The 24,782-nt window shown below is 38.6% G+C and overlaps 1 protein-coding gene across 1 annotated transcript; it reads right to left on the bottom strand.

The window, feature by feature from the left end:
* LOC111331318 (ubiquitin-like modifier-activating enzyme 1) lies at positions 1 to 24,782 on the bottom strand. Its single transcript, XM_022936400.2, has 35 exons — positions 24,505 to 24,782; positions 24,293 to 24,366; positions 20,196 to 20,281; positions 19,664 to 19,746; positions 18,736 to 18,870; positions 18,198 to 18,304; positions 17,508 to 17,598; positions 16,993 to 17,076; positions 16,228 to 16,276; positions 15,830 to 15,927; positions 15,414 to 15,506; positions 14,761 to 14,814; positions 14,532 to 14,594; positions 14,145 to 14,255; positions 13,611 to 13,712; positions 13,402 to 13,482; positions 13,009 to 13,164; positions 12,520 to 12,616; positions 12,041 to 12,109; positions 11,701 to 11,783; positions 11,485 to 11,598; positions 9,998 to 10,062; positions 8,082 to 8,130; positions 7,027 to 7,173; positions 6,078 to 6,152; positions 5,654 to 5,717; positions 5,221 to 5,292; positions 4,541 to 4,597; positions 3,901 to 3,992; positions 2,212 to 2,304; positions 1,773 to 1,859; positions 1,578 to 1,682; positions 1,246 to 1,347; positions 920 to 1,020; positions 1 to 335 (listed from the first exon to the last, which is right to left on the bottom strand). Exons 1-35 carry the CDS (start codon positions 24,622 to 24,624, stop codon positions 200 to 202), a joined length of 3,195 nt encoding a protein of 1,064 aa, XP_022792135.2. The 5' UTR covers positions 24,625 to 24,782; the 3' UTR covers positions 1 to 199.

Genomic DNA, 24,782 nt, shown 5'->3' with positions numbered 1-24,782 from the left:
TTTCTATTTACGTAGTTTTCTTTATTAAATGAAACTGCTTTCACACATCTGGTGCTACGAAACTCAACCAAAGAAGTTTTCAGATCTAATTTTGCAAACATCGGGCTTTTAGCCTCGTTTGGATGTGTTTTATCTAATTTAACTGCTGTTCATTTGAGGTAAGCGACTGGGAACTACAATCGGGTGTTCAAATGCAAGTCTACCGGAAGCGATAGCGGACATACGGGACTTCGACATCTTCTCCTTCTTTATCGTTGCAGCACAGCTCGAGCACCAGTGCTTTGACGTGAGGTTTAATGCGCTTCTTGGATACCTTTTCAACCGCTTCAGAGACTCTGTCCACGGGGTAAAACGACAAAAAAAATGGTGAAAAAGCTTATAAAACTAACCAGTAAAGCGTAGTTATGATTGAACAACTAAAAGCGAAAATAAAAACGAATAGCTCCGGCGGGTTTGAAGGCCTTTTATGGATAACCGAAGTCATTGAATCTATTTTGAAATCCCTTGTTATCCTAGAAATCGAATTGGCTCCGAGCAAGGCGATTTAATCACGAATCGCACCATTTTCTGCCCTGCAGAGCACTTCTCTCCAGACTCGTCAGTGAGCCAATGTGCGACTTATTAAGCAACTTTATTCGTTTGCCTGGTTTATTCTCTATAATGGAGGAACTAACCTTACCTTCAAAACATATGTAATATGGGTACTAACTCTAAATCTTTTATTTAGAATATCGAATTAGGAGATGTCAATATCTAAAGAAAAAATGAAAATGCTGGAACCGTGAAATAATAATAATAAAAAAAAAACTGTTGCATACCACTAAGAACTGAACGTTGACGCGCGTCTTAAATGGTATTGTAACTGCGTTCGACATCAGAAAACAATAACCATAACAAAAGAAAACAAAAAATCACATACTTGGTAGCTAGTCTTTCCTTCATCTTGGCAGGAGGCATGAAGAACGAGTATAACATACAAACGCCTTGTGAAAGCATCGTTACTTCTAGTTTATGCTCATTCTGTTAACGGTAAAAACAAGAAAAAAATTCTGTTGATCTAAAATGAAAATATAATGGACTGTCTAACAACTGTGCGAACAAAAGCAACCCATTGACAAACACATTCATAGAATGTGCGTGGTCATATTGAATACATTGCGAATTCGTGGGTCGAAAATCGTCAACTGAGAGATGACAGGTAATTAGAACAAAGTGACTGCACAGATGGGCCTTTGCAAAATATACCTGGAAGAGGTCAAAAAGTTCCTGCAGGGTCATCTCACTCCCGTCTTCCTTGCGTCCATTAACCTCAAATCGATCCCATAGCGTAAACTCCTTGTCGTAATACTGCAAAGATAGATCGCTTAAGTTATCGGCAAACTTCTTGAGTCAACGAACTTGTGAACTTAGATAGCTGTTGGCAAACAGTAGGGTTTGTTTTCGTGCTTCGCTTGTTTGTTTGTTAGAAGTCTTTCGTTAAACTTTCCTTCGACTTTCTGACTTATACTTTTCTGACGCTAAGCCTGCTCAAGTTAATACTGGCGTCTATTGGGCGGCAAACCCATAAGAAGTCTTACCTTGTTTTTCGGTGCAGTGATTGGTTCGGAAAAGCCAAAGAACGGCAGAGCAAGATTGATGAATCCGTTTTTGAAGGTCTCCAGTTTCTTATTTCCCTGAACGATCTAAAATTCCAATAATATATATCAATACAGTCTTGTAATTATAATCTTCCACCGGGTTAGAAATTAGGACCGACGAAATCTCGCACTTACCTTGAACAACTCCAGTGAGACCAAAGCGCTAACCAAGGCAGTTGTAGTAGCAATGGCTGGGATGATCTTGCCAGCAATCAACTTACTCTGTAAAGAAAAAACAGAACGTACGACGACTGAACTTTCCTCGTGAAATAAAGTTTGTGACGCGACGAGATTTTGATTAGCCCTGAGTCATACTTTTGATAATAATCAAGAAGAACAATGATTTCCGTTATACTTTTTTCGAAATCAGGGATTGGTAGAAGAAATGTTTACTTAAGATAGCATTATTAGAAGTAAAGTTCAGTAAAAAGCAATATCTCATTACTGAAGCGTATCAAATGGTTAGCGCGCACGAGGAAAAGAACTCCCAACTTCAAACAACTCCGTTATGAAAAAGTTACTTTCTATGAAACAAGATCAGCAGTATCCCTTTATCATTCCCGTCTGTATGTACCTTGTGTCTGTCTGCTGGCGGGATGTCGTAGTTAGCCGCTCTCAGGTTGGAGGCTGCTACAATGAAATCCATATGGAAGTTCGTATCGTCATCCTACAAGACCACATTAAGAAAAACAATTTCGAGAAAGGACCCCATAGTTTTAACACGGTAATCTGACAAAGCGGTGAGTTTTTTGTCGGGTCGTTGTAAAACAAAACCCACATCAACCAATCAGAACAAACGAAAACCGGCAGCAAGGAAGAAATTCTGAGAGCCAATAAGAACCTTCTGTAGGGCGCAGGAAACATGGGTGACAACATGGTTATGGTTTTTAATTTGCATTCAATTTGTTAAGAGGATGGCGCAAGTTATCTACACCGATCACGAAGCGAAAAAGAGAAATACCACTTGGCTTTTCGACACCCAATTTAAAAATTATTTGCGAAGAGGAGGCAACTTTCTTAGTACCAAGTGTCAAAACTGATAACAACTATCGACGTGGATGTCGTTGGTCGGTCGGTTGATCGCTTGTCTGCTCGTAAGTCCTGTGGTCGGTTTCTCAGTCAGTCGGTGGTTTGCTCGTCAGTCCTTTGGTCGGTTTCTCAGTCAGTCGGTGGTTTGCTCGTCAGTCCTTTGGTCGGTTTCTCAGTCAGTTGGTGGTTTGCTCGTCAGTCCTTTGGTCGGTTTCGCAGTCAGTCGTTTGGTCGGTTTCTCAGTCAGTCCTTTGGTCGGTTTCTCAGTCAGTTGGTGGTTTGCTCGTCAGTCCTTTGGTCGGTTTCTCAGTCAGTCGGTGGTTTGCTCGTCAGTCCTTTGGTCGGTTTCTCAGTCAGTTGGTGGTTTGCTCGTCAGTCCTTTGGTCGGTTTCGCAGTCAGTCGTTTGGTCGGTTTCTCAGTCAGTCCTTTGGTCGGTTTCTCAGTCAGTTGGTGGTTTGCTCGTCAGTCCTTTGGTCGGTTTCTCAATCAGTCGGTGGTTTGCTCGTCAGTCCTTTGGTCGGTTTCTCAGTCAGTCGCTTGTTTGCTCGTCAGTCCTTTGATCGGTTTTTCAGTCAGTCGCTTGTTTGCTCGTCAGTCCTTTCGTCGGTTTCTCAGTCAGTCGCTTGTTTGCTCGTCAGTCCTTTGGTCGGTTTCTCAGTCAGTCGCTTGTTTGCTCGTCAGTCCTTTCGTCGGTTTCTCAGTCAGTCGCTTGTTTGCTCGTCAGTCCTTTGATCGGTTTCTCAGTCAGTCGGTAGTTTGCTCGTCAGTCCTTTGGTCGGTTTCTCAGTCAGTCGCTTGTTTGCTCGTCAGTCCTTTGGTCGGTTTCTCAGTCAGTCGCTTGTTTGCTCGTCAGTCCTTTGGTCGGTTTCTCAGTCAGTCGCTTGTTTGCTCGTCAGTCCTTTGATCGGTTTCTCAGTCAGTCGCTTGTTTGCTCGTCAGTCCTTTGATCGGTTTCTCAGTCAGTCGCTTGTTTGCTCGTCAGTCCTTTGGTCGGTTTCTCAGTCGGTCGGTGGTTTGCTCGTCGATGGTTCGGAGGGTTAGTCGGTTGGTTGGTTGCTTTTCCAACGATGAAAGTTGAAACATTGTGTCATTCACTCAAAGCTCATAAACATTTTTATTCGGCTAAATTCATTTTTTTCGGACTATTCGGGAGAATAAAAGTACTCTACGCGTTGAAAAGTTCAGAATCTAATGTCGACGAAAAGACGCTTGAATAAGTAACAAACATTCAACCTTTTCAAATTCAACAGGATTCATCTTAAAACCTGGCAGCTGTTCCTTTACAGCCAGAACGGCAGCTTTTGTCTTTTCAAGAATGTCTTGATCTGTGGACAAGTGAGATGTGAGAGAGTGAATCTTTAAGCTTCCTCAAATACTTAATCATGTATTTATTTGCAATATCTAGGCAGGCTGACTCAGTTGAGCTTTAACGATGGTATAGATGGGGGCTGCATAAACAATAACAATACCAGATCACAACACCGCGTGCTATCCTACTCTTTGCGAGAAGTGCGTGGGTTCTTCAACGTCCCCTGCTAGCCAGATGTAGGAGACAGAACCTACGGTTTATCGTCGTTGTCCCAGGAATACTACAATGTCTAACCATTTTCAGATGTCACAGCAAAGGTAGCACTTTCTCTTCAGTTGTTGTAAGACTCTGAGAGCGTTGGCCCGGTCTGGAGCTCAAACCCTCAACCTCCCGCCCGACAGTCCGGCGCTCCACAACATAAGCTAACCAGGCGCGGGTAAACTCCATCGTGATGACGATCAGTATCGAAAATTTATTTCGAGAACTAAAACATACTTGCAGAAAGAAAGCATTTACCCAACAAAGCAGTTAGTCAAACTGGAACAAAAAACGAAACCAACTCACCAACAGATCCAGAGCTTTCCTGTGCTGCTTCCTCATCAGTTACTGAAATTTTCACTCCTTCAGAAAAAATACCAGTGGATCAAAACAAACCAGGACAGAAAAATGAACAACTGACGCAAAATACGAGACGATCAAAACAAACCAGGACAGAAAAATGAACAACTGACGCAAAATACGAGACGATCAAAACAAACCAGGACAGAAAAATGAACAACTGACGCAAAATACGAGACGATCAAAACAAACCAGGACAGAAAAATGAACAACTGACGCAAAATACGAGACGATCAAAACAAACCAGGACAGAAAAATGAACAACTGACGCAAAATACGAGACGATCAAAACAAACCAGGACAGAAAAATGAACAACTGACGCAAAATACGAGACGATCAAAACAAACCAGGACAGAAAAATGAACAACTGACGCAAAATACGAGACGATCAAAACAAACCAGGACAGAAAAATGAACAACTGACGCAAAATACGAGACGATCAAAACAAACCAGGACAGAAAAATGAACAACTGACGCAAAATACGAGACGATCAAAACAAACCAGGACAGAAAAATGAACAACTGACGCAAAATACGAGACGATCAAAACAAACCAGGACAGAAAAATGAACAACTGACGCAACTGTGATTAAGGACACTCCCACCACACCCTGAAAAACTAACCTGATCTGGGCTCAAACGTTGGCACCTTGACCGTCTTAAGAGAATCAAGAATGAGTCTATGGTCCCGTGAACCTTACAAAACAAAGGAAAGTGTCAACATCAAAGGGATATATTCATAGTTTTGACAAAACTTGATCATCGTGAGGAAAAGAAAAAATTTCTCTCGCCAAACGACTTATCTTTACTGGTGCAGTGTATAAAAACCGCAAAAAACTCAATCAACCAAAATACAACAACGACAATGAAAACAAATAAAAAATTAAGTCAAAAGTAAGTCAAAAGCAAAGCACGGTATAAAAACAGAAATAGAAAGATCCAAAAAAAGGACGAAACGACAGAAGACAACAGGATCACAGCTTGCAGCGATTGTATAACCCTCCCAGAAACGAATTTTCGTGAGCTTAACAGGTTTTCGTGCGCATAACGAGCTTACCTTTGATTCCGAACATAAACGCTCTCAAGTTCGCCCCAGCCACTACGTAGTCCATGTGTGTTTGCTAAACATGAAAAACAATGCTATGTGTTAACATTTATCAAAGAGCACACAGTTTTCCAGTCTACGAGTCAGCTCAAAGTCTTTTCGAAGCTCTCTAACAGTAGGAAAATAAAAGGAAGTTGCAAAACAAAGCGAAGATGAAAACAGTCTCCCCTTACTCTCTCTCTCTTGGTTACTCTCCATTATCCTTGTGGGGATAATTCGTTTACGCTTTTGGTTCGCGTTACGTCAAATCATTTAATCGCTTTACTGGGTCTTCATCAATCGAAATCCCCAAAGAAAAACTTTCCTCCATAAAATACACTGACTTAATGACACCCTTAAAGAAAATACATTTTTTCAAACATTCTTCTGAACTTACATCACGCGGATCAAATTCCAGTGGATGAGGGCACCGCTTGGGACCAGACCAAAATGGCTGTCCTGAACTTGTCAACTGTTATGAAGTTAGAACAGGACCTTCAGAATGGTTTGGATACTCAATTCATGGAAACCCTTGCTGTGCAACAGCAAAGAACACAAGGCTGTTGCGCATGCCAGGCAGACATTCAATGACTTGTGAACGATACATTTCTCCTCATACAACGTGGTAGAAATGGAAGAGTTAAACCTAGTAGCTAAATTCCGCTTACTGCACTGTAAAAATTTAGCCTCACTTTTTCAAAACTATCGCAAGACATTGGTGCTTGTCTAACTTGGCGAACCATCATTTCAAGGTGTTTTGGGAAATTCAAATTTTCAGAGGTAAGAAAAAAGACCCGTTCATGTTGCTGGAAAACTCAGCTTACAAAGAAGGAAAGATCTTGATTGTTATTTCTAAGCTTTCCCAGGCGTCCCACTACACAATATCGCACCCCTACTCAATATACTTTGAAAGTGGTAGAGGCGAGTAAATACCTCTCACTGCACATAGCAGGGTCTTCGCAAAATAAGGGCTGATGAAAACGGGCCTCCACTCGGGTGGCCTTCAATTCTTCTATTTAATTGTTCTTTTTCATCGTTTGTTGAAAGTTTGAAACTTGACAAGGTATGAAATAAGCTCTTTAACCAAAACTACTCCCCACTTAAAGAGGAGCCATGTTTCAGCTTCTGTATGCGACAGATCAAACCGACATTTGTTAAAGTTTGGCATCCGTGATTATCTTCTCCATCCTAAACCTACCTGGTTCCCATGTAATTCATTCTTTCCATCAAAGTCTTTTTCTGTGCTATCAATCTGATATTTTGAGATTTTCGACGCTTTGAGAAAGTCTTTTTACTCGAAGAAATTTAATTAGCAGTCTCTAAAAGGCATAAAAAGATTGACCCACCTGGTCAGGAGGGAAATTGTAGAGGAGTTGTTTGATGGTGTTGACATAATTTTCCTGGAATTGTAACCTGGCCCATCTCACGCAGTCTGCAAAGTCGACTGGCTTCTCGCTTACCAAACATTTCTTGATGCTCTCATAGATTTCAGTCTACAAAATTAAAAGGCAAAGGAAGGACAAATAAATAACTGAAAAATAAGGAGGTGGATTTACCTGCCACAGACCTTTTCTTCGTCCAAGAGGATTAGCAGGTAAGGCAAAGTCAGTACTTAAGTCACGTGATTTATCCAGTCGGAGCTTATCCCGTTTCCAGTAGTACAAAGTGACTAGGAGTATTCCTACTCCCATTCCTCCCCCCGCCCCCCTACCCCCCCCCCAGCATTTCTTCAGCTTTCCCTTGCAGTTTATGCTCCTGAGTGGAAAAAGGCACTTCGACAGTAAAGTGTTTTGCCCAGACCAGGCCAGGTCTCGATACCCAGAATCCCGCACAGGTCTCCTACAGGAGAAATAGGCCATTGCAGAAACGTGAGAGGACTGAGACGAGTTTCTTATATTGATTACATTGAAAATCTAAACATTTCAACTGAGATGTTACTGAATGAAAAGTTTGAGAGTTTTCAGGGGAAAAGTGTCCAAATTGGAGTCTTGCAAAAGTTGCAAAAATTCTATACAAACCCTTAAAATTTTTTGCCCTGTCTACCCAATGCATACAAACTCTCTATTCTAGGTGATATTTGAAAAGCTGTCATTTTGCCATTTTCCTCCTCTAAATACTTCTATTCTTGCTTAAGACTCTCAAATTTAGTTGATCTTTCATATGAATATCTTAGTTTTTCAAACAAACCGAAAACAACCACACTCTTTCCCAGTCCTCCCACGTTTCCGCAATGGCCTATAGCAAGAATAGCTACAGAGCCGGGGATGTACACAGGCACACCAGCCGTGCGCTATGAAACGTTTGCGTGTTCATCGTGTTTCTTACTAGGTAATTCAAGTCGCTAAAACTTTTTATTCAGTTTTTCTTTATTTCAGTGTGGGAAAGCATTGTGCTAACTTACCGCCTGCATTCCAGGAAGTTTGTCCGTTCTCTCACCAAACTTGGGGTCACTTCGCGTTAAAGAAATGAAACAGTAAGTACTAGGTAATTGTGTAGTGATTGTGTGGTGATTGTAACACTTCATAATTTAACTATCAAACAAAAATACACCCTCCGTTCTTCGCCATAGTCATGAATCGCAGGTGAGATCACATGCTCTCTCTTCTTCTTCTGTAGATGCAGTTCTTGTCATTTAAAAGGTCACACATTCGTGCGGTTGAAAAGGAATCAATATTTTCATAATACAAAGAGAACGATCGTATCTGTCGTAGACCGTGGATATCGATGATCATGACAGTGGTTATGTTGAAGGGTAACTGGCTTGAAGAACGGCCTGGATAACAGCCGAACGTGCAGCTTGATGGAGGGTACATAAGGGTGGAGAGAAGGTGGGGAAAAGATAGTCCTCAAAGAGACTGTTGTCGGTGACAGTGAATGACGCACAGATCGGTCAGACGACTCTGCGGATGATGACTTCCATATAAGATTTCTGAGACGTAAGCCACAGTAACCGCAACCTTACAGGGACTACCTCCTACGAACATCGAAATACACATTCAACCTGAAAATCGTCACTGTTGTCATGTTTGAGCACAGGTAGCCCAAGCTCTGTCACAGGCTCTTTCACAGCGAGTCATTAAAGAGTTTGTATAGTGGTTTAGTTGGACTTACTTTTGAGCTCCGTAAATGTAAAGTTGTGTGAAATAATCAAAGACATAAAGTCTTACCTTCGTAGAGAGTAGTCTGTGTTGTTCTCCTCCCGATTTGAGGCCGTTTTGATGTGTTTCAGCTTGACGCCCTAAATTACCGTGCATAAAATACGGGAAGGTCGGAAACTTCTGTTGACACAGGCTCGCCAAAATCGCTCGAAAACAACACTTAAATACTTTCCCTCGAATCAAAACTCGGCAGCACGAAAGCCAAATAGTTGCCCTTTAAGTTCGCCGAAAAAAATTCCACAAAAGTCGGTTTGTCGAGCAACCAATCCAGCGAGAATTTCAAATTAACGGCCGTTCGGAATTCTTCTAATGCGTGGAAGGAACTTGTTGTGCAGCTGAGAGACCGTTAATGTGCGGTCAACCTGGAACCTAGTCAAATCTCTCTCAACGGGTCCTCCCCATAGTCTTCTAACACCAACTCTTCACACATACTAAGGTACCCCGGACAAGAGGATATTTGTAAAAATCCATTGAAAACAGTGAAGATGGACAGTATCGACGATCTAGTCAAGTCGATGAGTTTACCCGGGGTAACTTAGTAAGTGTGAAGAGTTGGTGTTAGAAGACTATGGGGAGGACCCGTTGAGAGAGGTTTGACTAGGTTCCAGGTTGACCGCGCATTAACGGTCTCTCAGCTGCACAAAAAAGTTCCTTCCACGCATTACAAGAATTCCGAACGGCCGTTAATTTGAAATTCTCGCTGGATTGATTGCTCGACTAACCGACTTTTGTGGGATTTTTTTCGGTGAACTTAAAGGGCAACTATTTGGCTTTCGTGCTGCCGAGTTTTGATTCGAGGGAAAGTATTTAAGTGTTGTTTTCGAGCGATTTTGGCGAGCATGTGTCAACAGAAGTTTCCGACCTTCCCGCATTTTCTGTACGGTAATTTAGGGCGTCAAGCTGAAACACATCAAAACGGCCTCAAATCGCGAGGAGAACAACACAGACTACTCTCTACGAAGGTAAGACTTTATCTCTTCGATTATTTCACACAACTTTACATTTACGGAGCTCAGTAGCAAGTTCAACTAAACCACTATACAAACTCTTTAAATATTCACTGTGAAAAAGCCTGTGACAGAGCTTGGGCCACCTGTGGTTTGAGTATATGAGCCGATGACATTTTCCTGTTCTAAACTTTTTTGACTTTGCCTCTCACCTCAAAAACTGGTTGACATTCTCCACTGGAATAGTAAAGAGTCCTTCAAATGCATCTCTTGCCCACTGCAGGAGAGAAATGAAATTTGCTTCAACAAAACGATATGCATCGTACGGAATAACTCACAATAACGATACCTTATGTCAAAATTGTAAAAATGTGGCATGGCCTTAGGTAAAAAAAAAATCGTATCTCATAAAAGGGATATAAAAAGATGTGGAAAAATTTCAGTTAACCTTTAAACTCCCATGCCTGGTTATTTCAACAAAGTTTAGCCGTTGTTTAGCAAATCCGCGTTCTCAGTCACCTTCAATTCAGTTTTATCAGCTAAGTTGAAATTGTAAATTGGCCGCCGTAAAGTGTTAAAAAGCTGACGTTTCGAGCGTTAGCCTTTCGTCAGAGCGAATGGAGGAATTGTGGGTTGTGTGTGCGTTCACATGTAGAAAGTGGAGCTATGCCATTGGTGGAAACATGGCGACGAGAAAAACAAGGATGAATTAGAAGAATGAAAAGCATTCGTTGATACCTTTGGAATTAAGAGTGCCGATTTAAAAGATAAATTTTGTTCAAGAGTTTTGCAGCCGCAAAAAAGCGGCAGCTTTTTAACTCTTTACGGTGGCCAATTTACAATTACAGCTTAGTTGATAAAACTAGATTAACTTGTTACCCCCACCGACCCTGCACCACAGTTTCTTTAGAAACTTAACCCTTTATTTATCTTCAATTTAGACGAACCTTTTACCTGAACACTCATTTTTGTGAATAACCTTCCTGAGCAGGTAAAATGTAGTTTAATCTTACACTTTTTAAAAGCAATATTACAACTTATCTTTTTAAGCGCTATTTCGATTTGTACATAGTTTTGCTTTTAATTAGTATTTTTCGAATTTGTTATTCATCAAGTTACTGCTTTAAACATTCTATTGCAAAGCGCCTTAAAGCTCTAGAATAGTACAGAGCGCTGTAGAAATTTTGTATTACTATTATTAACGGTGTCAAGAGGGCCAAAAGCTAATAGTGGGAGGACATTTATTTCATTAAGTCAACCCTCTTTCAGAAAAGTCTGATACCCACTGCTTGCGTAAAAGCGAAGGTTGGGTTAGACCTCATGTAAACAACCAGCCCCAACTGTCTAACACACATTTCTTTTAATTCAAACTCAGAGATTTATTATCAAACCACCCGTTAACTCTCGATGGTATTTTTCTTTCTCGTCAATTCTTTGCCTGAAAAAACTTTGAAATTTTAAGGAGAAATTCATTTTTGGTCAATCTTAGGAATGAAAAGGTTGCCTCATTGAATACACCTATAAAACTGCTGTCTCACATATCGGTCAGGTTTCGATTCTTTACAGTAAATTTTACGAAAGAGTTGCCTAAAAAAAGCTGGAAGAGATCGTACAGCGTCGTTACATGTATACATGTATCAGTCTAATTAGTGTCCAGTTGACATATTAAACTGTTCTCTTCCAAATTATGCACATTTACCTGAAGAGTGTGTTCTATAGCATTTGGAAAATTCTTCAGTGTACAAATAGGAATGGATTTCTCTGGGGGATCTTGTGAGGAGCTGTAAGATTCTGTCACAAAAGGTAGCACAACCTAAAAACAAGGACAGGCAGAAAGATTTTCTTGTAAGGATACTCTTCATGAGTAAAGTCAATACAGACGAGATCGTGTACTGCTTCCAGGTCTGATGTGTACCTGAACATTTCCTTTCGTTCCGAGCGTTCCTGATTCCAAGAGTGGTTTGTGATAGTAGACACATCTCCTGTCCATGTACAATCCTGAACACACAAACAATTTTGATTAGTGGTGTCGTTTATAATGCTTCCAGCCAACAGTGGTGAGAAAAGTAATTCCATACTTTCTTGGTCAAACCGCGGACTCACATCAAACGCCATTACTGGCGAGATAGATCGAAGTGAAAGATGATTCCTTTCGGGAAAAAAAGGGAAGAACAAATGGACGACAACTGTTCTTGCCTCAGCGTTGTCAAAAATCCAACACCTAATAACTTGAGGTGGAAGACATGAAAACTTACTAGCATCAATGTTGTCCAAAGCATTTGTAACACCATCAAGAGCTTCAAAGAAGTCGTCATTGTATATTTCTTTTACAGTTAAGGAAATATTGTTGTCATTAAGACATTGAAATTCTCCACACTCCTCTTGCCATCGCCGCAAAAAAATCTGAGTGACATTGGGCGGGAGTTTGAAAAGCAAATTATAGCGAGTTTTTGAGCTGAAAATCTGGTTTTCATTTGTTGTTACTCTTGCCAATTGATGAATTCTCTGCTTACTTACATTCCAAGATTGTGCCAGTGTCATTGAAAATATCTCAGTATCCAAGGTTACCTTGATATCAGGAGACTGTTCCAGTTTTGGATATTTGGCTGACGTGCGTGCAGCAATACAATTGAAGATTGCAAACAAGGATTGTATAAAACTGTTTGATGAAAAACTGAAGGCACCGAAACAAATCCAACAAAGAATGGAATTTACTCAGCAGTGTAAAGGATACTTTCTGTTTCTGGTCCAACTCTGTTCTGGTGTGATGTAATGTTCAGTTCTGGGTTCATGACTTTCACTGCTCTGGCTGCAACTTCTGATTTCATTTTCTGGCAAGAAACAATTTGCAAAAACTAAGATGAAAAAAACTTACTTTGTTATCAATGCAATAATCTTTTTGAAAAAAAGTAAATTTAAAGAAAAATGCCAACACTGACATACATGTATATTGGACACTGTTTGAGAAACAGTCACAATAAAAACCTCCCACAATGCATCAGGTTTCCATCACAGACAGTTTGTCGACACGCATCAAGTTTTTATATTCCTGGGCAGAGAAAGGCCCTTTGAGGGATGCACGTACTACATAATGATTGCTGCCAGGGATTGAGCTTTAACCAGATCTAAGGTAAAACACTGATTCACCAGACCATCAGATTTTCCCATAACAACCTGAAAACTGCATAAAAAGTGAACAATGTAACTGAGTGCAAAAGTGTACCTGGACGTCAGCCGGTCTGAACAGGAACTGTCTGTTCAGGTTTGATTTCTCAATGGTGTCCATATCTGTGACATACAAGTGTCCTGAAACACTGCAAGACAATCCTATCATAGCAAAGTTTTTGAGATGTTCACATCCAATAGCACCAGCACCAACCTAAGTAGAAAAAGGTGCAAGAAAAGATTCAAAGAGAATAAAATGCACATTGATTACTGCCAAATCTAATTTCAGAAAAATGACAGTATAGAGTTTGATCCACACATCTCTGTAACAACTTATTTCCATTCTCAAAGATTAAATACCCTATGAATTCAATTACACAAAGATCAATCATAGACTGTACCTACCGAATCAAAAATTTTAATTTCAGCAAAATAATGGTTAGAAACTTACAATGAAGAACTTCTGATCTGACAGCTTCTTTTGGAATTCACGTCCAAAAACAGCAATCTGACCATCATATCTTGATCCAGTCTGAAGGAAGGAAAAAAAAAACACTTTAATTAATACAATACTGTGTTCATGCACACCTGTCTTTACAAGTATTACACCATAGTGACTAATCCATACACTCTGACTCTAATGTTTACTGATCAACCTACAGGTTGGCATGAAGCTTCAGGAATGTCTCCCTCCTCTGGCAAGCACTCTAGACTGTCAAAATACAGCAGCTGAAAGATTGGGTTGAATTTTCCACTGCAAGCCTTAAAAAAATCAGAGTAAATGGCAACTAACAGTCAAATCAACCTCAAAAAGTAGAAGATTTTTACTCAGTTTCTATGATTTTCTATTTGCTGACAATAAAGTGACAACAACAAAGAAACAAAAGATTGTCAAAGTGGGAAATTTCCATTACCAGTATACATGTATGTTGGACTTGTCAAGTAATGAACATGGCATTATGCTCAAAGACCACCACTTCAAACAAAAACATACAATCATGAAAGCTTTGGAGGAAGTTCAAACAGCCTTGGTCTGACAATCAATGGTTGATAATTTATGTTATTTTTCTCTATTTTAACTCATCAAGGGTGAACATCACCATAACCAAAAAAAAGGAAACTAGGAAACAATAACAACAAAACAGAACCACAACATAATATGTGTACTTGTATTTTTAAATGAATTGATCATACTTTCATCACTTCTTGTGCAGTAATTCCTCCAATAACCCCCTGCATGGGACAGATGTCACCCCTGGCATTGTAAGCCAACTGAGTCAACAGACCCTCGTCAACATCATCCACCTGGAAGAAAAAAACACAAAGACAATGTCAAATGTACTATGAAGACCAGTATTTGGAATCCTAGCAACCTAAAATAAAATTTCCAATTTCCTTTCTTCCACTAGTTTGATAGAGCAAATCAATCATGGGATAATTTTTGTGCAAGTCTGTTTGAAAACAACAATATTAACAACTTTGTTGTATGCGTGGTTGTTGAGATAATAATTATGACTTTTCCTTGATTAATTTAACCTACCAATGGGTAAATCTACCCAAGACAGAAGCAATATTCCTCACCTTTGAACATATTTTCTCTGAGTTAAGATTCTTGGCCAGTGCAACAAACTTTTCTGCATCTTCCTTCATTAAAGAAAGGATGGAATTCATGTCTTGGTTGTTACAGTCTCTCATTAACAAAGATAATAATTTTCAAAGATAGAAAGATACACAGATGATCTATGCACATTAGAAAATGTATACTTAGTCAATTTACAGCTACTGCAGTGCTAATCAGTTCAAAATATACCTTGCTTCTTGGTCTTGGAAGAGCACCATGTTCTTTTTCATATTTGTGCAATGCCTTGCAAATAAGATCAAAGTTAATATTTCCAATTAACTACATAATCACTGCTTACACACTAGGTGTTATACTATATGGCAATAATCTTTCACTGAACAGGATTGTATCTACATTTAGTTAAGACTGGGTGTTCATCTGGCATCAGAAAGCCATCTCATTTTGCAGCTACTTTGCAGAATTCTTTGATGGTCAGTGCTATTTTTTTACTTAGATATGGAGCCATTCTGTATTATATTATCTACTACGATACCACTATTAAATTGATCCTTGAATCCTAACAAGTGACTGCCACCTAATTTCTCCTTACACAGTTTTAGAAGTACCTCTCAATCAAACATTAAGGTCATGAGAGTAAAGGAAATAACTGATAACCAAATATTAAGCTTTTAATTGTTTAACAAATTCTCAATGATAATACTGCAGGAAATGTGTAAAGAATAGTGTGGAGAATATATACATAATTATATATATTTATGTTGGGTTGGAAAGGTTTAAGTACTAAATATAAAGTACTTGTGCGACTGTCACAGTAACTGTAAAATAACCTAAAAAAATTGGGAAATTTAAAAAAAGAATCTACAAAAAATAACAAAACTCACAACATATCCAAGGTGAAGCTGCGCAGGTCGTTCCATTTTTGCGAAGTCTGTCAGTACAAACTCTGGCTCCATTAGAGACTGTCTAAATGATTTCTTGTTAAAAAAAAGAAAAAAAAAAAAAAGAAGAAAGAAAGAAAAGTATTGTTTAACACTGAGATGCTTAAGCTCCAATGCTCACGAATATGAATATTCCTGCGCCTTGGATTTTTGTTGGCCTTCAGAAATACATGAGATACTTGGAAAGTATTGTTTTCAGGAACAGGAAGTCATGGTAACCTTTATGAAAAGCATGCATGCTCACACGATAGAAAGCAATGAAAAGACAGATAATAACATTACATGCATTGTGTACCAGTAATTACACAATTCTTTGTAGTTATCCCAAAGACTATTAACAATGTCATTTAGATACTCACAAATTTGACTACTTTTGGCATTTTAACTTGGGTGACAATGCCACCACGAACATAATCTGATAGGCCACTGGTATCACCAATACTGAATGTATAAGGACCTAAAGGGTAATAAAATGATACAGGCTGTACATCAAATTTATTTTCTTGTGGCTAACAACCACGAGAAATACGAAAATAACACAGCACTCTTGTACTAGCAGCCCCTTTCAACTCGTGAATGTACGCGACTGATAATAGCTCTGAGATGCAATCAAATCAGTACAAACATACTATTAATACACACATATTGGGAAGTTTACCCTACTGGGGATTATTTCATCAAATTACAACAGCATCACCTTACTGGCTATTGTTCTAGAGTTGCACTTTCATTTGAAGAAGAAGAATCAATTGCTCACCTAAAACTTTAATTTTTCTTGGTTCACATTGATTCAATTCAGTCATCCCCTGAAAAAAAAAAAGCAGTATAGGACCATTAAAACAATGTGTACCCTCTTCAAGCCCCAGACATGCACTGTATCTTAAAAATAGCTGTATAAGGTATGGTATGCAGAACAATGTGTACAAGAAACCCGACATCTTGAGCTAGAGTCTAGAGCATGCTCACTGTAAAACCATTGCATCTCCTTTAAAATTATAGTTTGAGCCTAATTTGTCAATATCACTTGTAAATTTGTGATCCTATGTTCATAATATCCTTGTAAGTACCAGTGATAATCCCACCTTAATTATACCTACCTGCCTTGACTAGTTTTTAATTAATTGTGGGTAGGCATTTCTCAAATTGTAATTGTTGTAAATCAATAAAATTAATTGTTGTTGTTGTTGTATAAGTATATCTTATTAACCAAGCGTGAGGGCTGTACTGGGAGAATATTGGTCCGAGGTCTTGACAGTACAGACCGAGCACAGCTCAGTCCATACAAGAAAAGACAGAGGGCCGATATTCTTTCAGAGATTTATTATATGACTGAAGTTCCAAGGGACACAAGTGCTATCATTCGGGACCATTCAGGACAGTGCCCGGTCCAATACTAAGAGAATATTGACTGGCAATAGGGCATTTTGATTGGTTGATTCCCAGTTACCCCCAATTGAGTTGGTGTGATTTTATTTAGTTATTGGCCCTCTGACTGCCCGAGTCGTGTACTAATATCCATTACCTGTACTTCAGAGAATGTGACATAGTCATCAGATTCATACCCATGTCTCTGCTCATCTAAACAAGTCACCACACCATCTGTGTCCTGAAAAAAAATCAAATCAGATTCATTTATTACTCAGGGTAATGTTCTAAACACATACTTCAGACTGTGTAATCTGATCCTCCAGGCGATGGTAAACCTGTCTGTTGACAATTGACCATTCCTGCAAAAATCAAACTTTACTGTATTACTCTATGAATCATACTGAAATAAAAGACTAACTTAAAAGAGGTTTAAACTACTTCATTATCACCTACTTCAGTAAATTAAACTACTTTGACTGCTAACATCAGTGATTTTTATCGCTAACTGTTTGTCACTAAATTCCACGTTAAGATTACTTTTCCAACAGTCTTTACAAATAGGAGTGGCAGATAGAGAACTTGATCATGTAATACACTCCTTGCAAGCCAACTCAACTAATCAGTGTCCTTAAAGCTTTTTTCTTAGATTCTTTACATAGAATTTGTCACCTTTGAAACTGAAGAAATCATGTTACTGATTGGCTGTTCTCCATTTGTATCCACAACTGTAAAACTCTCTCCAAAGTCACAAAATATTTGACTGAAATAAAAATGGTTAAGAAATTGGCAATTCATAATAAACAAATAAGGCATGATTGCCCCTAGATTGAATACTGGTCAATCACAAATAATCCCATAACAATTCAGTGGGTAATTCCTTGGCAGCCATTTTCCAAAAAGAAGTTCTTGTGCAATGTCTCGCGTAATGCCTTAGAACATAACACCATAACCCACCCAGAAATCCACCTTGGATTGCCTTGGAGCCTATATCTGTAATAGTGTACATGTATAATGACTTTATCTATCAGAAATAAACAACCTGTCCCCATCCCCTCTCCTCTCCCTCTTGCTCCCTTCCTCCCTCCCCACAACAATTGCCACCACCCTCCCCTCTCTCCCCACACCAATTGCCACCACCAGTAAAAGGTAGCCAATGATAGTAAAGCAATCTTTATTTATGATGAAACTGAGCCTCAACTAAATAAAACCGATAACCTGCCCCCTGAGACAAAAAATTAAGGCTTTGTTTTCTTCCCTTACTTGGTTACTACAAATAAATTCTGAATGTATTGAGTTCTTAGGGATAAAACATCTCTTTTAGCAGGCGTGTTCTTTGTATGTTGATAACAAGATACTAACCCAAACAATCCCCTTGTGTCAGCAATTATAAACTTAATTCCTCTTGCATGGCAAAAGTCACCAACCCAAAGTTGTTCCTCAAGGGGAGACTGTGTCAGCACTACAACCTAGAAAAACATCAACTGGTCAGAACTTTTTAATTACTGTATTTTAAAACAAAGCCATGAAAAGCTAAGAAAACATTGCAGAGGGCTTGTGCAACATTAATAAAAAATACATTACTTTTACATGAAAAGCAACATTTGTGGGATTAACAATTGGTTGCCTAGGATAATGAATAGGTTTACCAAACAGTCTCGCATTATTGATAACTGTATAGGTTGCTTTCTGGCGTTTTCAACACAAACAACATGACACTTACATTCCCAGAAATGAAACAAATCTTGTGAAAAGTTGGTATAATGGTGAAGACCTAATTGTCTTTGTATTGTATAATACTTACTACATGTCTATATTATGAACCTCACTCACCCAAACCCCTAGTAAATGTATGGTACTGTTCATTAGCTTTAGCCTTGCATTTTGCAAAAGAACTAACCTGAAATTTTCCTAAAAATTCTTCTGTCAGTTGCTCAGTAAAAACAGACATGTTCACATAGCTGTTGAGTTCTGATATTCTGCTCAAAGACACCTCTGCTCTGTTCTTGCCTATGTCCTCCGCTTGAAGAAAGAACTTGAAGAAAAATGCATACCCATTCATTGTATTTTTAAATCTGTGTCCAGTAATTCTTACAGAAAGTGAAGCAGCACACCTCAATAACATAATATACTTGCTACTTCATTTCTACTCATATGATCTTAAGGGTTACTCAGGAGAGCACAACACTTGCATGAACATTTTTGTATTTTTTGTGTTAAGAGTGGTAGCTGTCAAGCTGTCATGTGATTAAACTGGATTATAAAAATTGTAAAATAAAGCACGAGGTTCTGGCTTCAAGATATTTCAAATAATCTGGCTTGCTCTTTTTGCTCAGCCTTTTCACCATGTGCTATACTGTCTTAAGAGCCACTGACTATAAATATCGAGAATCAGCTGACAGTTGCAAAATTTTGTAATTCATTTTATTTTTCCTAAAAGACCCTTTTGATGAACCTTTTTCAAAAATTATACCAAAAAGTTCTATCACACATTTCTTTCCTCCAAAAAATCGAAAAGTTCAAAATACCCCTAGATGGCCACTGTTTCCCCCTGTAAAATAATAAAAACTTATGCAACTTCAGCAACTTTGTACGCCACAACATGATGCAATCCTGCTTTAAAATGTTTTTCTTTAAGAAAAAAAAGTTAATTACGAAATTAAATTTTGCAACTGTTGGCAGTTTCTCTATATTTATGGTCAGTGGCTCTTAAAAACATTGAGTTGTTTATTTGCAGGTTTTCCCACAGCCTATTAACAAGGGTATAAGGAATAAGGGTATCAGAAACACCTAAACAACATTGGAAGTGAGTCGAGAGGGTTCTTTACCTGAGAAGATAAGTCTGACATTTCCACATTCCCTGAATCATGAAGAGTAACTGACTTCACACCACCCAGTACAACATTCTTTGCTACAGAAAACCAAATTAAAAAGAAAAAATTACTTCCAGTGTCAATATCAACATGCACTTATCCCGTAACCTGTGGCTCGTATGTTTCCTTATAGTAAAATATTTCAAACTGGTTAATTTTTTTTCTTTTTACTGTGCCTTTTGTGTAAAATCATAACATTACACAACAGAACATGTGGAACAACTCACAACTGAATTGCAAAACTTCAAATGAAGTTAAAATTTGAACCATAACAGTGTATACATTAGATGCTTTCATGTACATTAACATCTATAAGTAAGGTTCAAAGATAAATTCTGCAGAAGTTTGGCACACTATACAATGCACCATTAACCTAATACCATTAAATGGTATTGCAATATTTTGGAATGGCACAGTGTTAAATGTTTAAAGGAGATATTTGCATAGGTTTCAGTATATCAGGAATGTGACATCATGAATATTTTACCTATTTCAACTCCAAGACCTTGAAGACCTGAGATAAGAATATTGGAAGTGGCCATTTTTTTCATGGCTTCATGGCCAAGAACGTATCTGAAATAAAAAAAAATAGCCTAGTGAATTGATTCATTTCAAGCATTGTAAATGATGATATATATAATTATATGCTCCAGAGTAAGAAAACCTTTGTGTTAGGAATATGATGCATATGTCTTCCAAATATAAATTGTCCTGTCCCTGGGTCTTGACTACGATGTCAGCTTTCTCACTTGTAACAAGCCAATGAATACGAGTTATTAACCAAGCACGAGTTCAAGATATAATTATATCTTATTAACCAAGCGTGAGGGCCGCACTGGGAGAATATCAGCCCGAGGTCTTGACAGTACGGACCTCGCTGTGCTCAGTCCATACAAAAAAGACCGAGGGTCGATATTCTTCCAGTACGGTCCCGAGCAAGCTTGGTTAATAAGAGATTTATTACATGACTGAAGTTCAAAGGGACATAAGTGCGGTATCATTCGGGACCATTCGGGACAGTGCCCGGTCCAATACTGAGAGAATATTGACTGGCAATAGAGCATTTTGATTGGTTGATTTTAGTTATTGGCCCTCTGACTGCCCGAGTCGTGTAATAAAGCTGGATATTGACCAAGTTTTTCTTTTTGCATTTTTATTGTCCAAGAAGAAGTCCAGGTCCATAAATATGCAAAAAAAGAATGAGGCTGATATCCAGCCATCTTGACTGAACAAGCTTGGTTAATAAAGGATTTATCATATTGCAAAAAGATTTCCCTTCATCAAGAATTAAGAATGACTTGTTTACTTCAAGAGCTGGGAAAGAAAGCCACCTTTGTTTGTAGCATGATAAAGTCATGAGAGTTGTTTCTCTTTTCTTTGATTTGACTATCTTCTGCCACTTTTTGCATTTCCATTGCCAAAATTGTCCAAGAGAAGCAAACGTAGCTGTTATTCTATTTTTTGATGTGCAGGATCAGTGCTGGCAATCCCAAGTGGGCAAGATGGGCCCATAATTGCCTGCTCGGGTAGCCAATCAGAACACAAGAATTGTTTCATCTTGCCCAATTGCGTGCAATGTAATAATCATAATTACACATGTCCTATTCTCTTTAAATTTTCTTTGTCTTCCCTAAGCACGCCTATTTTTGCTTAAAACTGACGATAACCAATTACTAAAGGGGGACTAAAAACACTATGCTGCTGTGTTGGTGGGAAGGTATAATTTGGTTTTATCAACTGTTAATAATGAAAATTTGGCCAGCATAAAGGGGTTTCTGAAGGTAACACTTCAAGCATTGGCCCCTTGTCTCATGATTCGTTATGACAAAAGGATAACTCTTGAAACGCCAGTTTTAAAAAACCCTTTACCATGGCCATTTTAGAATTTTCAACTACTGTAAGTTGGTGAAAAACAATTGTTTTTAACCAAGTTAACTAGGAATGGAAAAGGGTAAAAGACTAGGACAAAAGATGCTTTGACCAGATGACAAGACATGCGACTGTGATAATTTGTCATGAATGGTGTAATGACATGAGTTGGACTTCATTGTTTAAGAAACATCAGACAGAACAATTGACAAAGCTAGCTTCACAGGATTTGAATGTTGGTTTGCTCTTCGCATGGAGGTGTATGTGCTTAGTAGAAGACATGATGAACACTATGATCTACCAGAAAAAGTTGTCAATATGAATAATGCACATGAACATAATGATGTTACAGTGGCAATAAAAGTACAACAATTCAGATCTCATCATGCAAATTATGTATGTTATAATTGTACTCCTGTTATGTGTTAATGCCATGGCTATAAACAAAGCCCGAGTTAACACTCCTCAAGCGTCTAGTTTGTCATGAATGCTGCAATGACACATTACAACTTCACAACGGTTTTAAGTGTGTCTTTCTGAAATGGGGGCAGCCGCTGGCATTTTTACCATGAGGGCTCAAAGCTGCATTTCCAAGAGCCATTTGCTCACGTTCGGCCTTTATCCAATGAGAGTAAGGAGGCTGTTGATGGAAGAACTTGCGACTTTTGGGTAGATAAGCTATTATTCTTTTTCAAAGGCTTTAACAATGCAAGCTAATTGCGTGACATCAAATTAGTATCCCTTTGTTTATATTTAATTTGCGTTTACCAAAAAATATCACTTTGTGTTTTTCTGCAACTGAACGCTTCACATTAAAATAACGATTTCACTTTCAGTTTAGTGTTGAGAAGGGTTTCAAAAGCCTTTAAAATGAGCCCTTAAACGAAACTTTTGGTTGAGGTAAAACGGAGAAACGAATTTCTGATAAAAATTATAACTCTTTGCTGCTAGTTGATTTGCCTGAAAGCGAAATTTAAATTAAAGGCTGTGTTACAGTATTGGCAAATAATGGATTTTGGATGGAATTTTATTTACAAGAGACAGCTGGTCAAGTTCCTACACTTTATTCAATTCATTAGTGCGTCGCCAATGTTAGCTCAGTGTTTCATTTCTTTCACAAGCCTTAAGTGTATTTCCTTTTGAATAAACGTCGATTGCATAGAGTTGCCAGTATATTTTCAATTTGTCTTGGATTATTCGTGTTGTCGATGAAGATGAAGATGCAGATGAAGATAACCAGTCCATTCCGGTTGCCATGCCAACCACGTGAAACTGACCAATCCGAGTCATGATTTTCATTGGCACATTTCATTGCATGACGCTGGCGTGTCTGAGTCTGAGCGAATAGTTCTATATTTTCCTCTCCGTTGGAGATGAGGACATTATAGGAGAACAGGCTCGAAAAGAATACAGTAAACTTTCGAAAGCAAAGAAACAAAGCTGAGTTAAAAATGTCAGCGAGTTTGTAGATTAGCATGTTGCATGCGCCTGCTTAGCATATTTTCGCTCGCGACCAGGAATGTCAACAAAAGGGCTTTTCCTATGTTCCAATTCACAAATGCGAATCAGTTTACTTTTTGTGTATGAGGTTTCCTTAGCAACATTTGAAACTTCAGTAAGCTTTCCAATGTAAAAAAGAGAAAGGGATTTTTTTTAGTGGGAACTAACGTTTTATTCAATTTAACAAGTTGCTACCATTCCTTTGATGAATGGTTGGTGTAACTTTTAAAATGTGCTGCGGCAAAAGTCAAATGGTTAAGATCTTAGCATTGTTCTTCAGTAGCGAAACATTTTTATTAGTTTACAGAGGAAAACCATTTAAAAATTTGCAGTTTTCAAACCAGACCTGGAGGACTCAATTGCGAACCCAAAACCTTCGATATTTTTTTGCTACACATTACGGTTTGAGGCAATGGCTATGGCATCATCATCTTACATTTTTGGCATGATAAAAGTTCCGGCTTTCCACTTTTAATTATAAAGTTAATTTTAACGAAACAATAGTGTGTCAAAACATAATTCGAGCATAAAACTGGAAACACATGAAATATATCACACCTAACATCAAAGCGCTTGCAATCTTGCAAGCTAGCTACATTTTCGGAAATTGTTCGTGCCGTGAAAAATGAATATTCAATTAGAAAAACAATAGAGTGCATATATGAATACTTAATCGACCCACAAGATGTGGGTTAAACCGTCATGAAGTTGTAATGATGAGTTGGACTTCATTGTTTAAGAAACATCAGACAGAACAATTGACAAGGCCAGCTTCACAGGATTTTTTGCCTCATGAATGCTCACCTAGGCTTAAAGGTTAAATTTGCATGTGGGACAGACACTATAAAGTGACAGGTTCTAGACTTCCTGATTCTTACCATGCCAGGGAGGTAAGGTAATACCCCTGAACATGCAGATCAACAAAATTAATGGTGAAAGTGAAAGTGAAGGTGCCATAATGCATCAATTCCACAGTCGCTCTATCAAGTCACATGCTCGAAATATAAATGCAATTTTTGAGAATAAACTTAAGAAACTAAGAACTAAAACGATCAAAAAAGACGCAGTGGCTGAGAAATGGGAAGAGGTACTATTAGCAGTTACACGTACAGAGCAAGCAATTAGCAACATCTATCTTTCCTTTAAGCAATTAGCCAAACTGTAATAAGGTGCTTTATTCAAACGCACAAGCACAGATTTAAGGTTCATACTCACAGTTGCCGAGAATAAAGTCCTTCATCGATCTGCATTTGACCATCCATATTCCCATTCCCGTCTGACATCGAGGCCTGTACAATTCAATTAACACTGAAATCATCGTATCCCGAGCGCAAAACATTCATAATTTACGCCTACACACCGTACTCGTGGATCTCAGCAAAAACCCAAGAATGCAGATCAAAAGGTTGGAATAAACTATAACCTACCTGATTTCCTAAGTGATTTTCGTGAGATACAGAGTTTGTTTCACCGTCCGAATTTGAAATTTTCCTTCTTTTCGCTGCTGGAGGCGTTGGGACCGTCTCCTGATCACAATTTGATGACATCTACTGCACTCATCAAACTAAATGGCAGTTCTTTCGTTATTGTTTTCTAGTCTTGTGACGTGAAGCTTTTTATGTTGTATTTTCACTTTGGGATACGCTGAGAAAAATCGGAAAAGTTCACCAACAAACTGACGTTTTCCAACGTGACTCACCAGAAA

This window comes from Stylophora pistillata, chromosome 9, assembly GCF_964205215.1.
Source record: "Stylophora pistillata chromosome 9, jaStyPist1.2, whole genome shotgun sequence".
Classification (NCBI taxonomy): domain Eukaryota; kingdom Metazoa; phylum Cnidaria; class Anthozoa; order Scleractinia; family Pocilloporidae; genus Stylophora; species Stylophora pistillata.
This window is presented reverse-complemented; position numbering and strand designations above follow the sequence as displayed.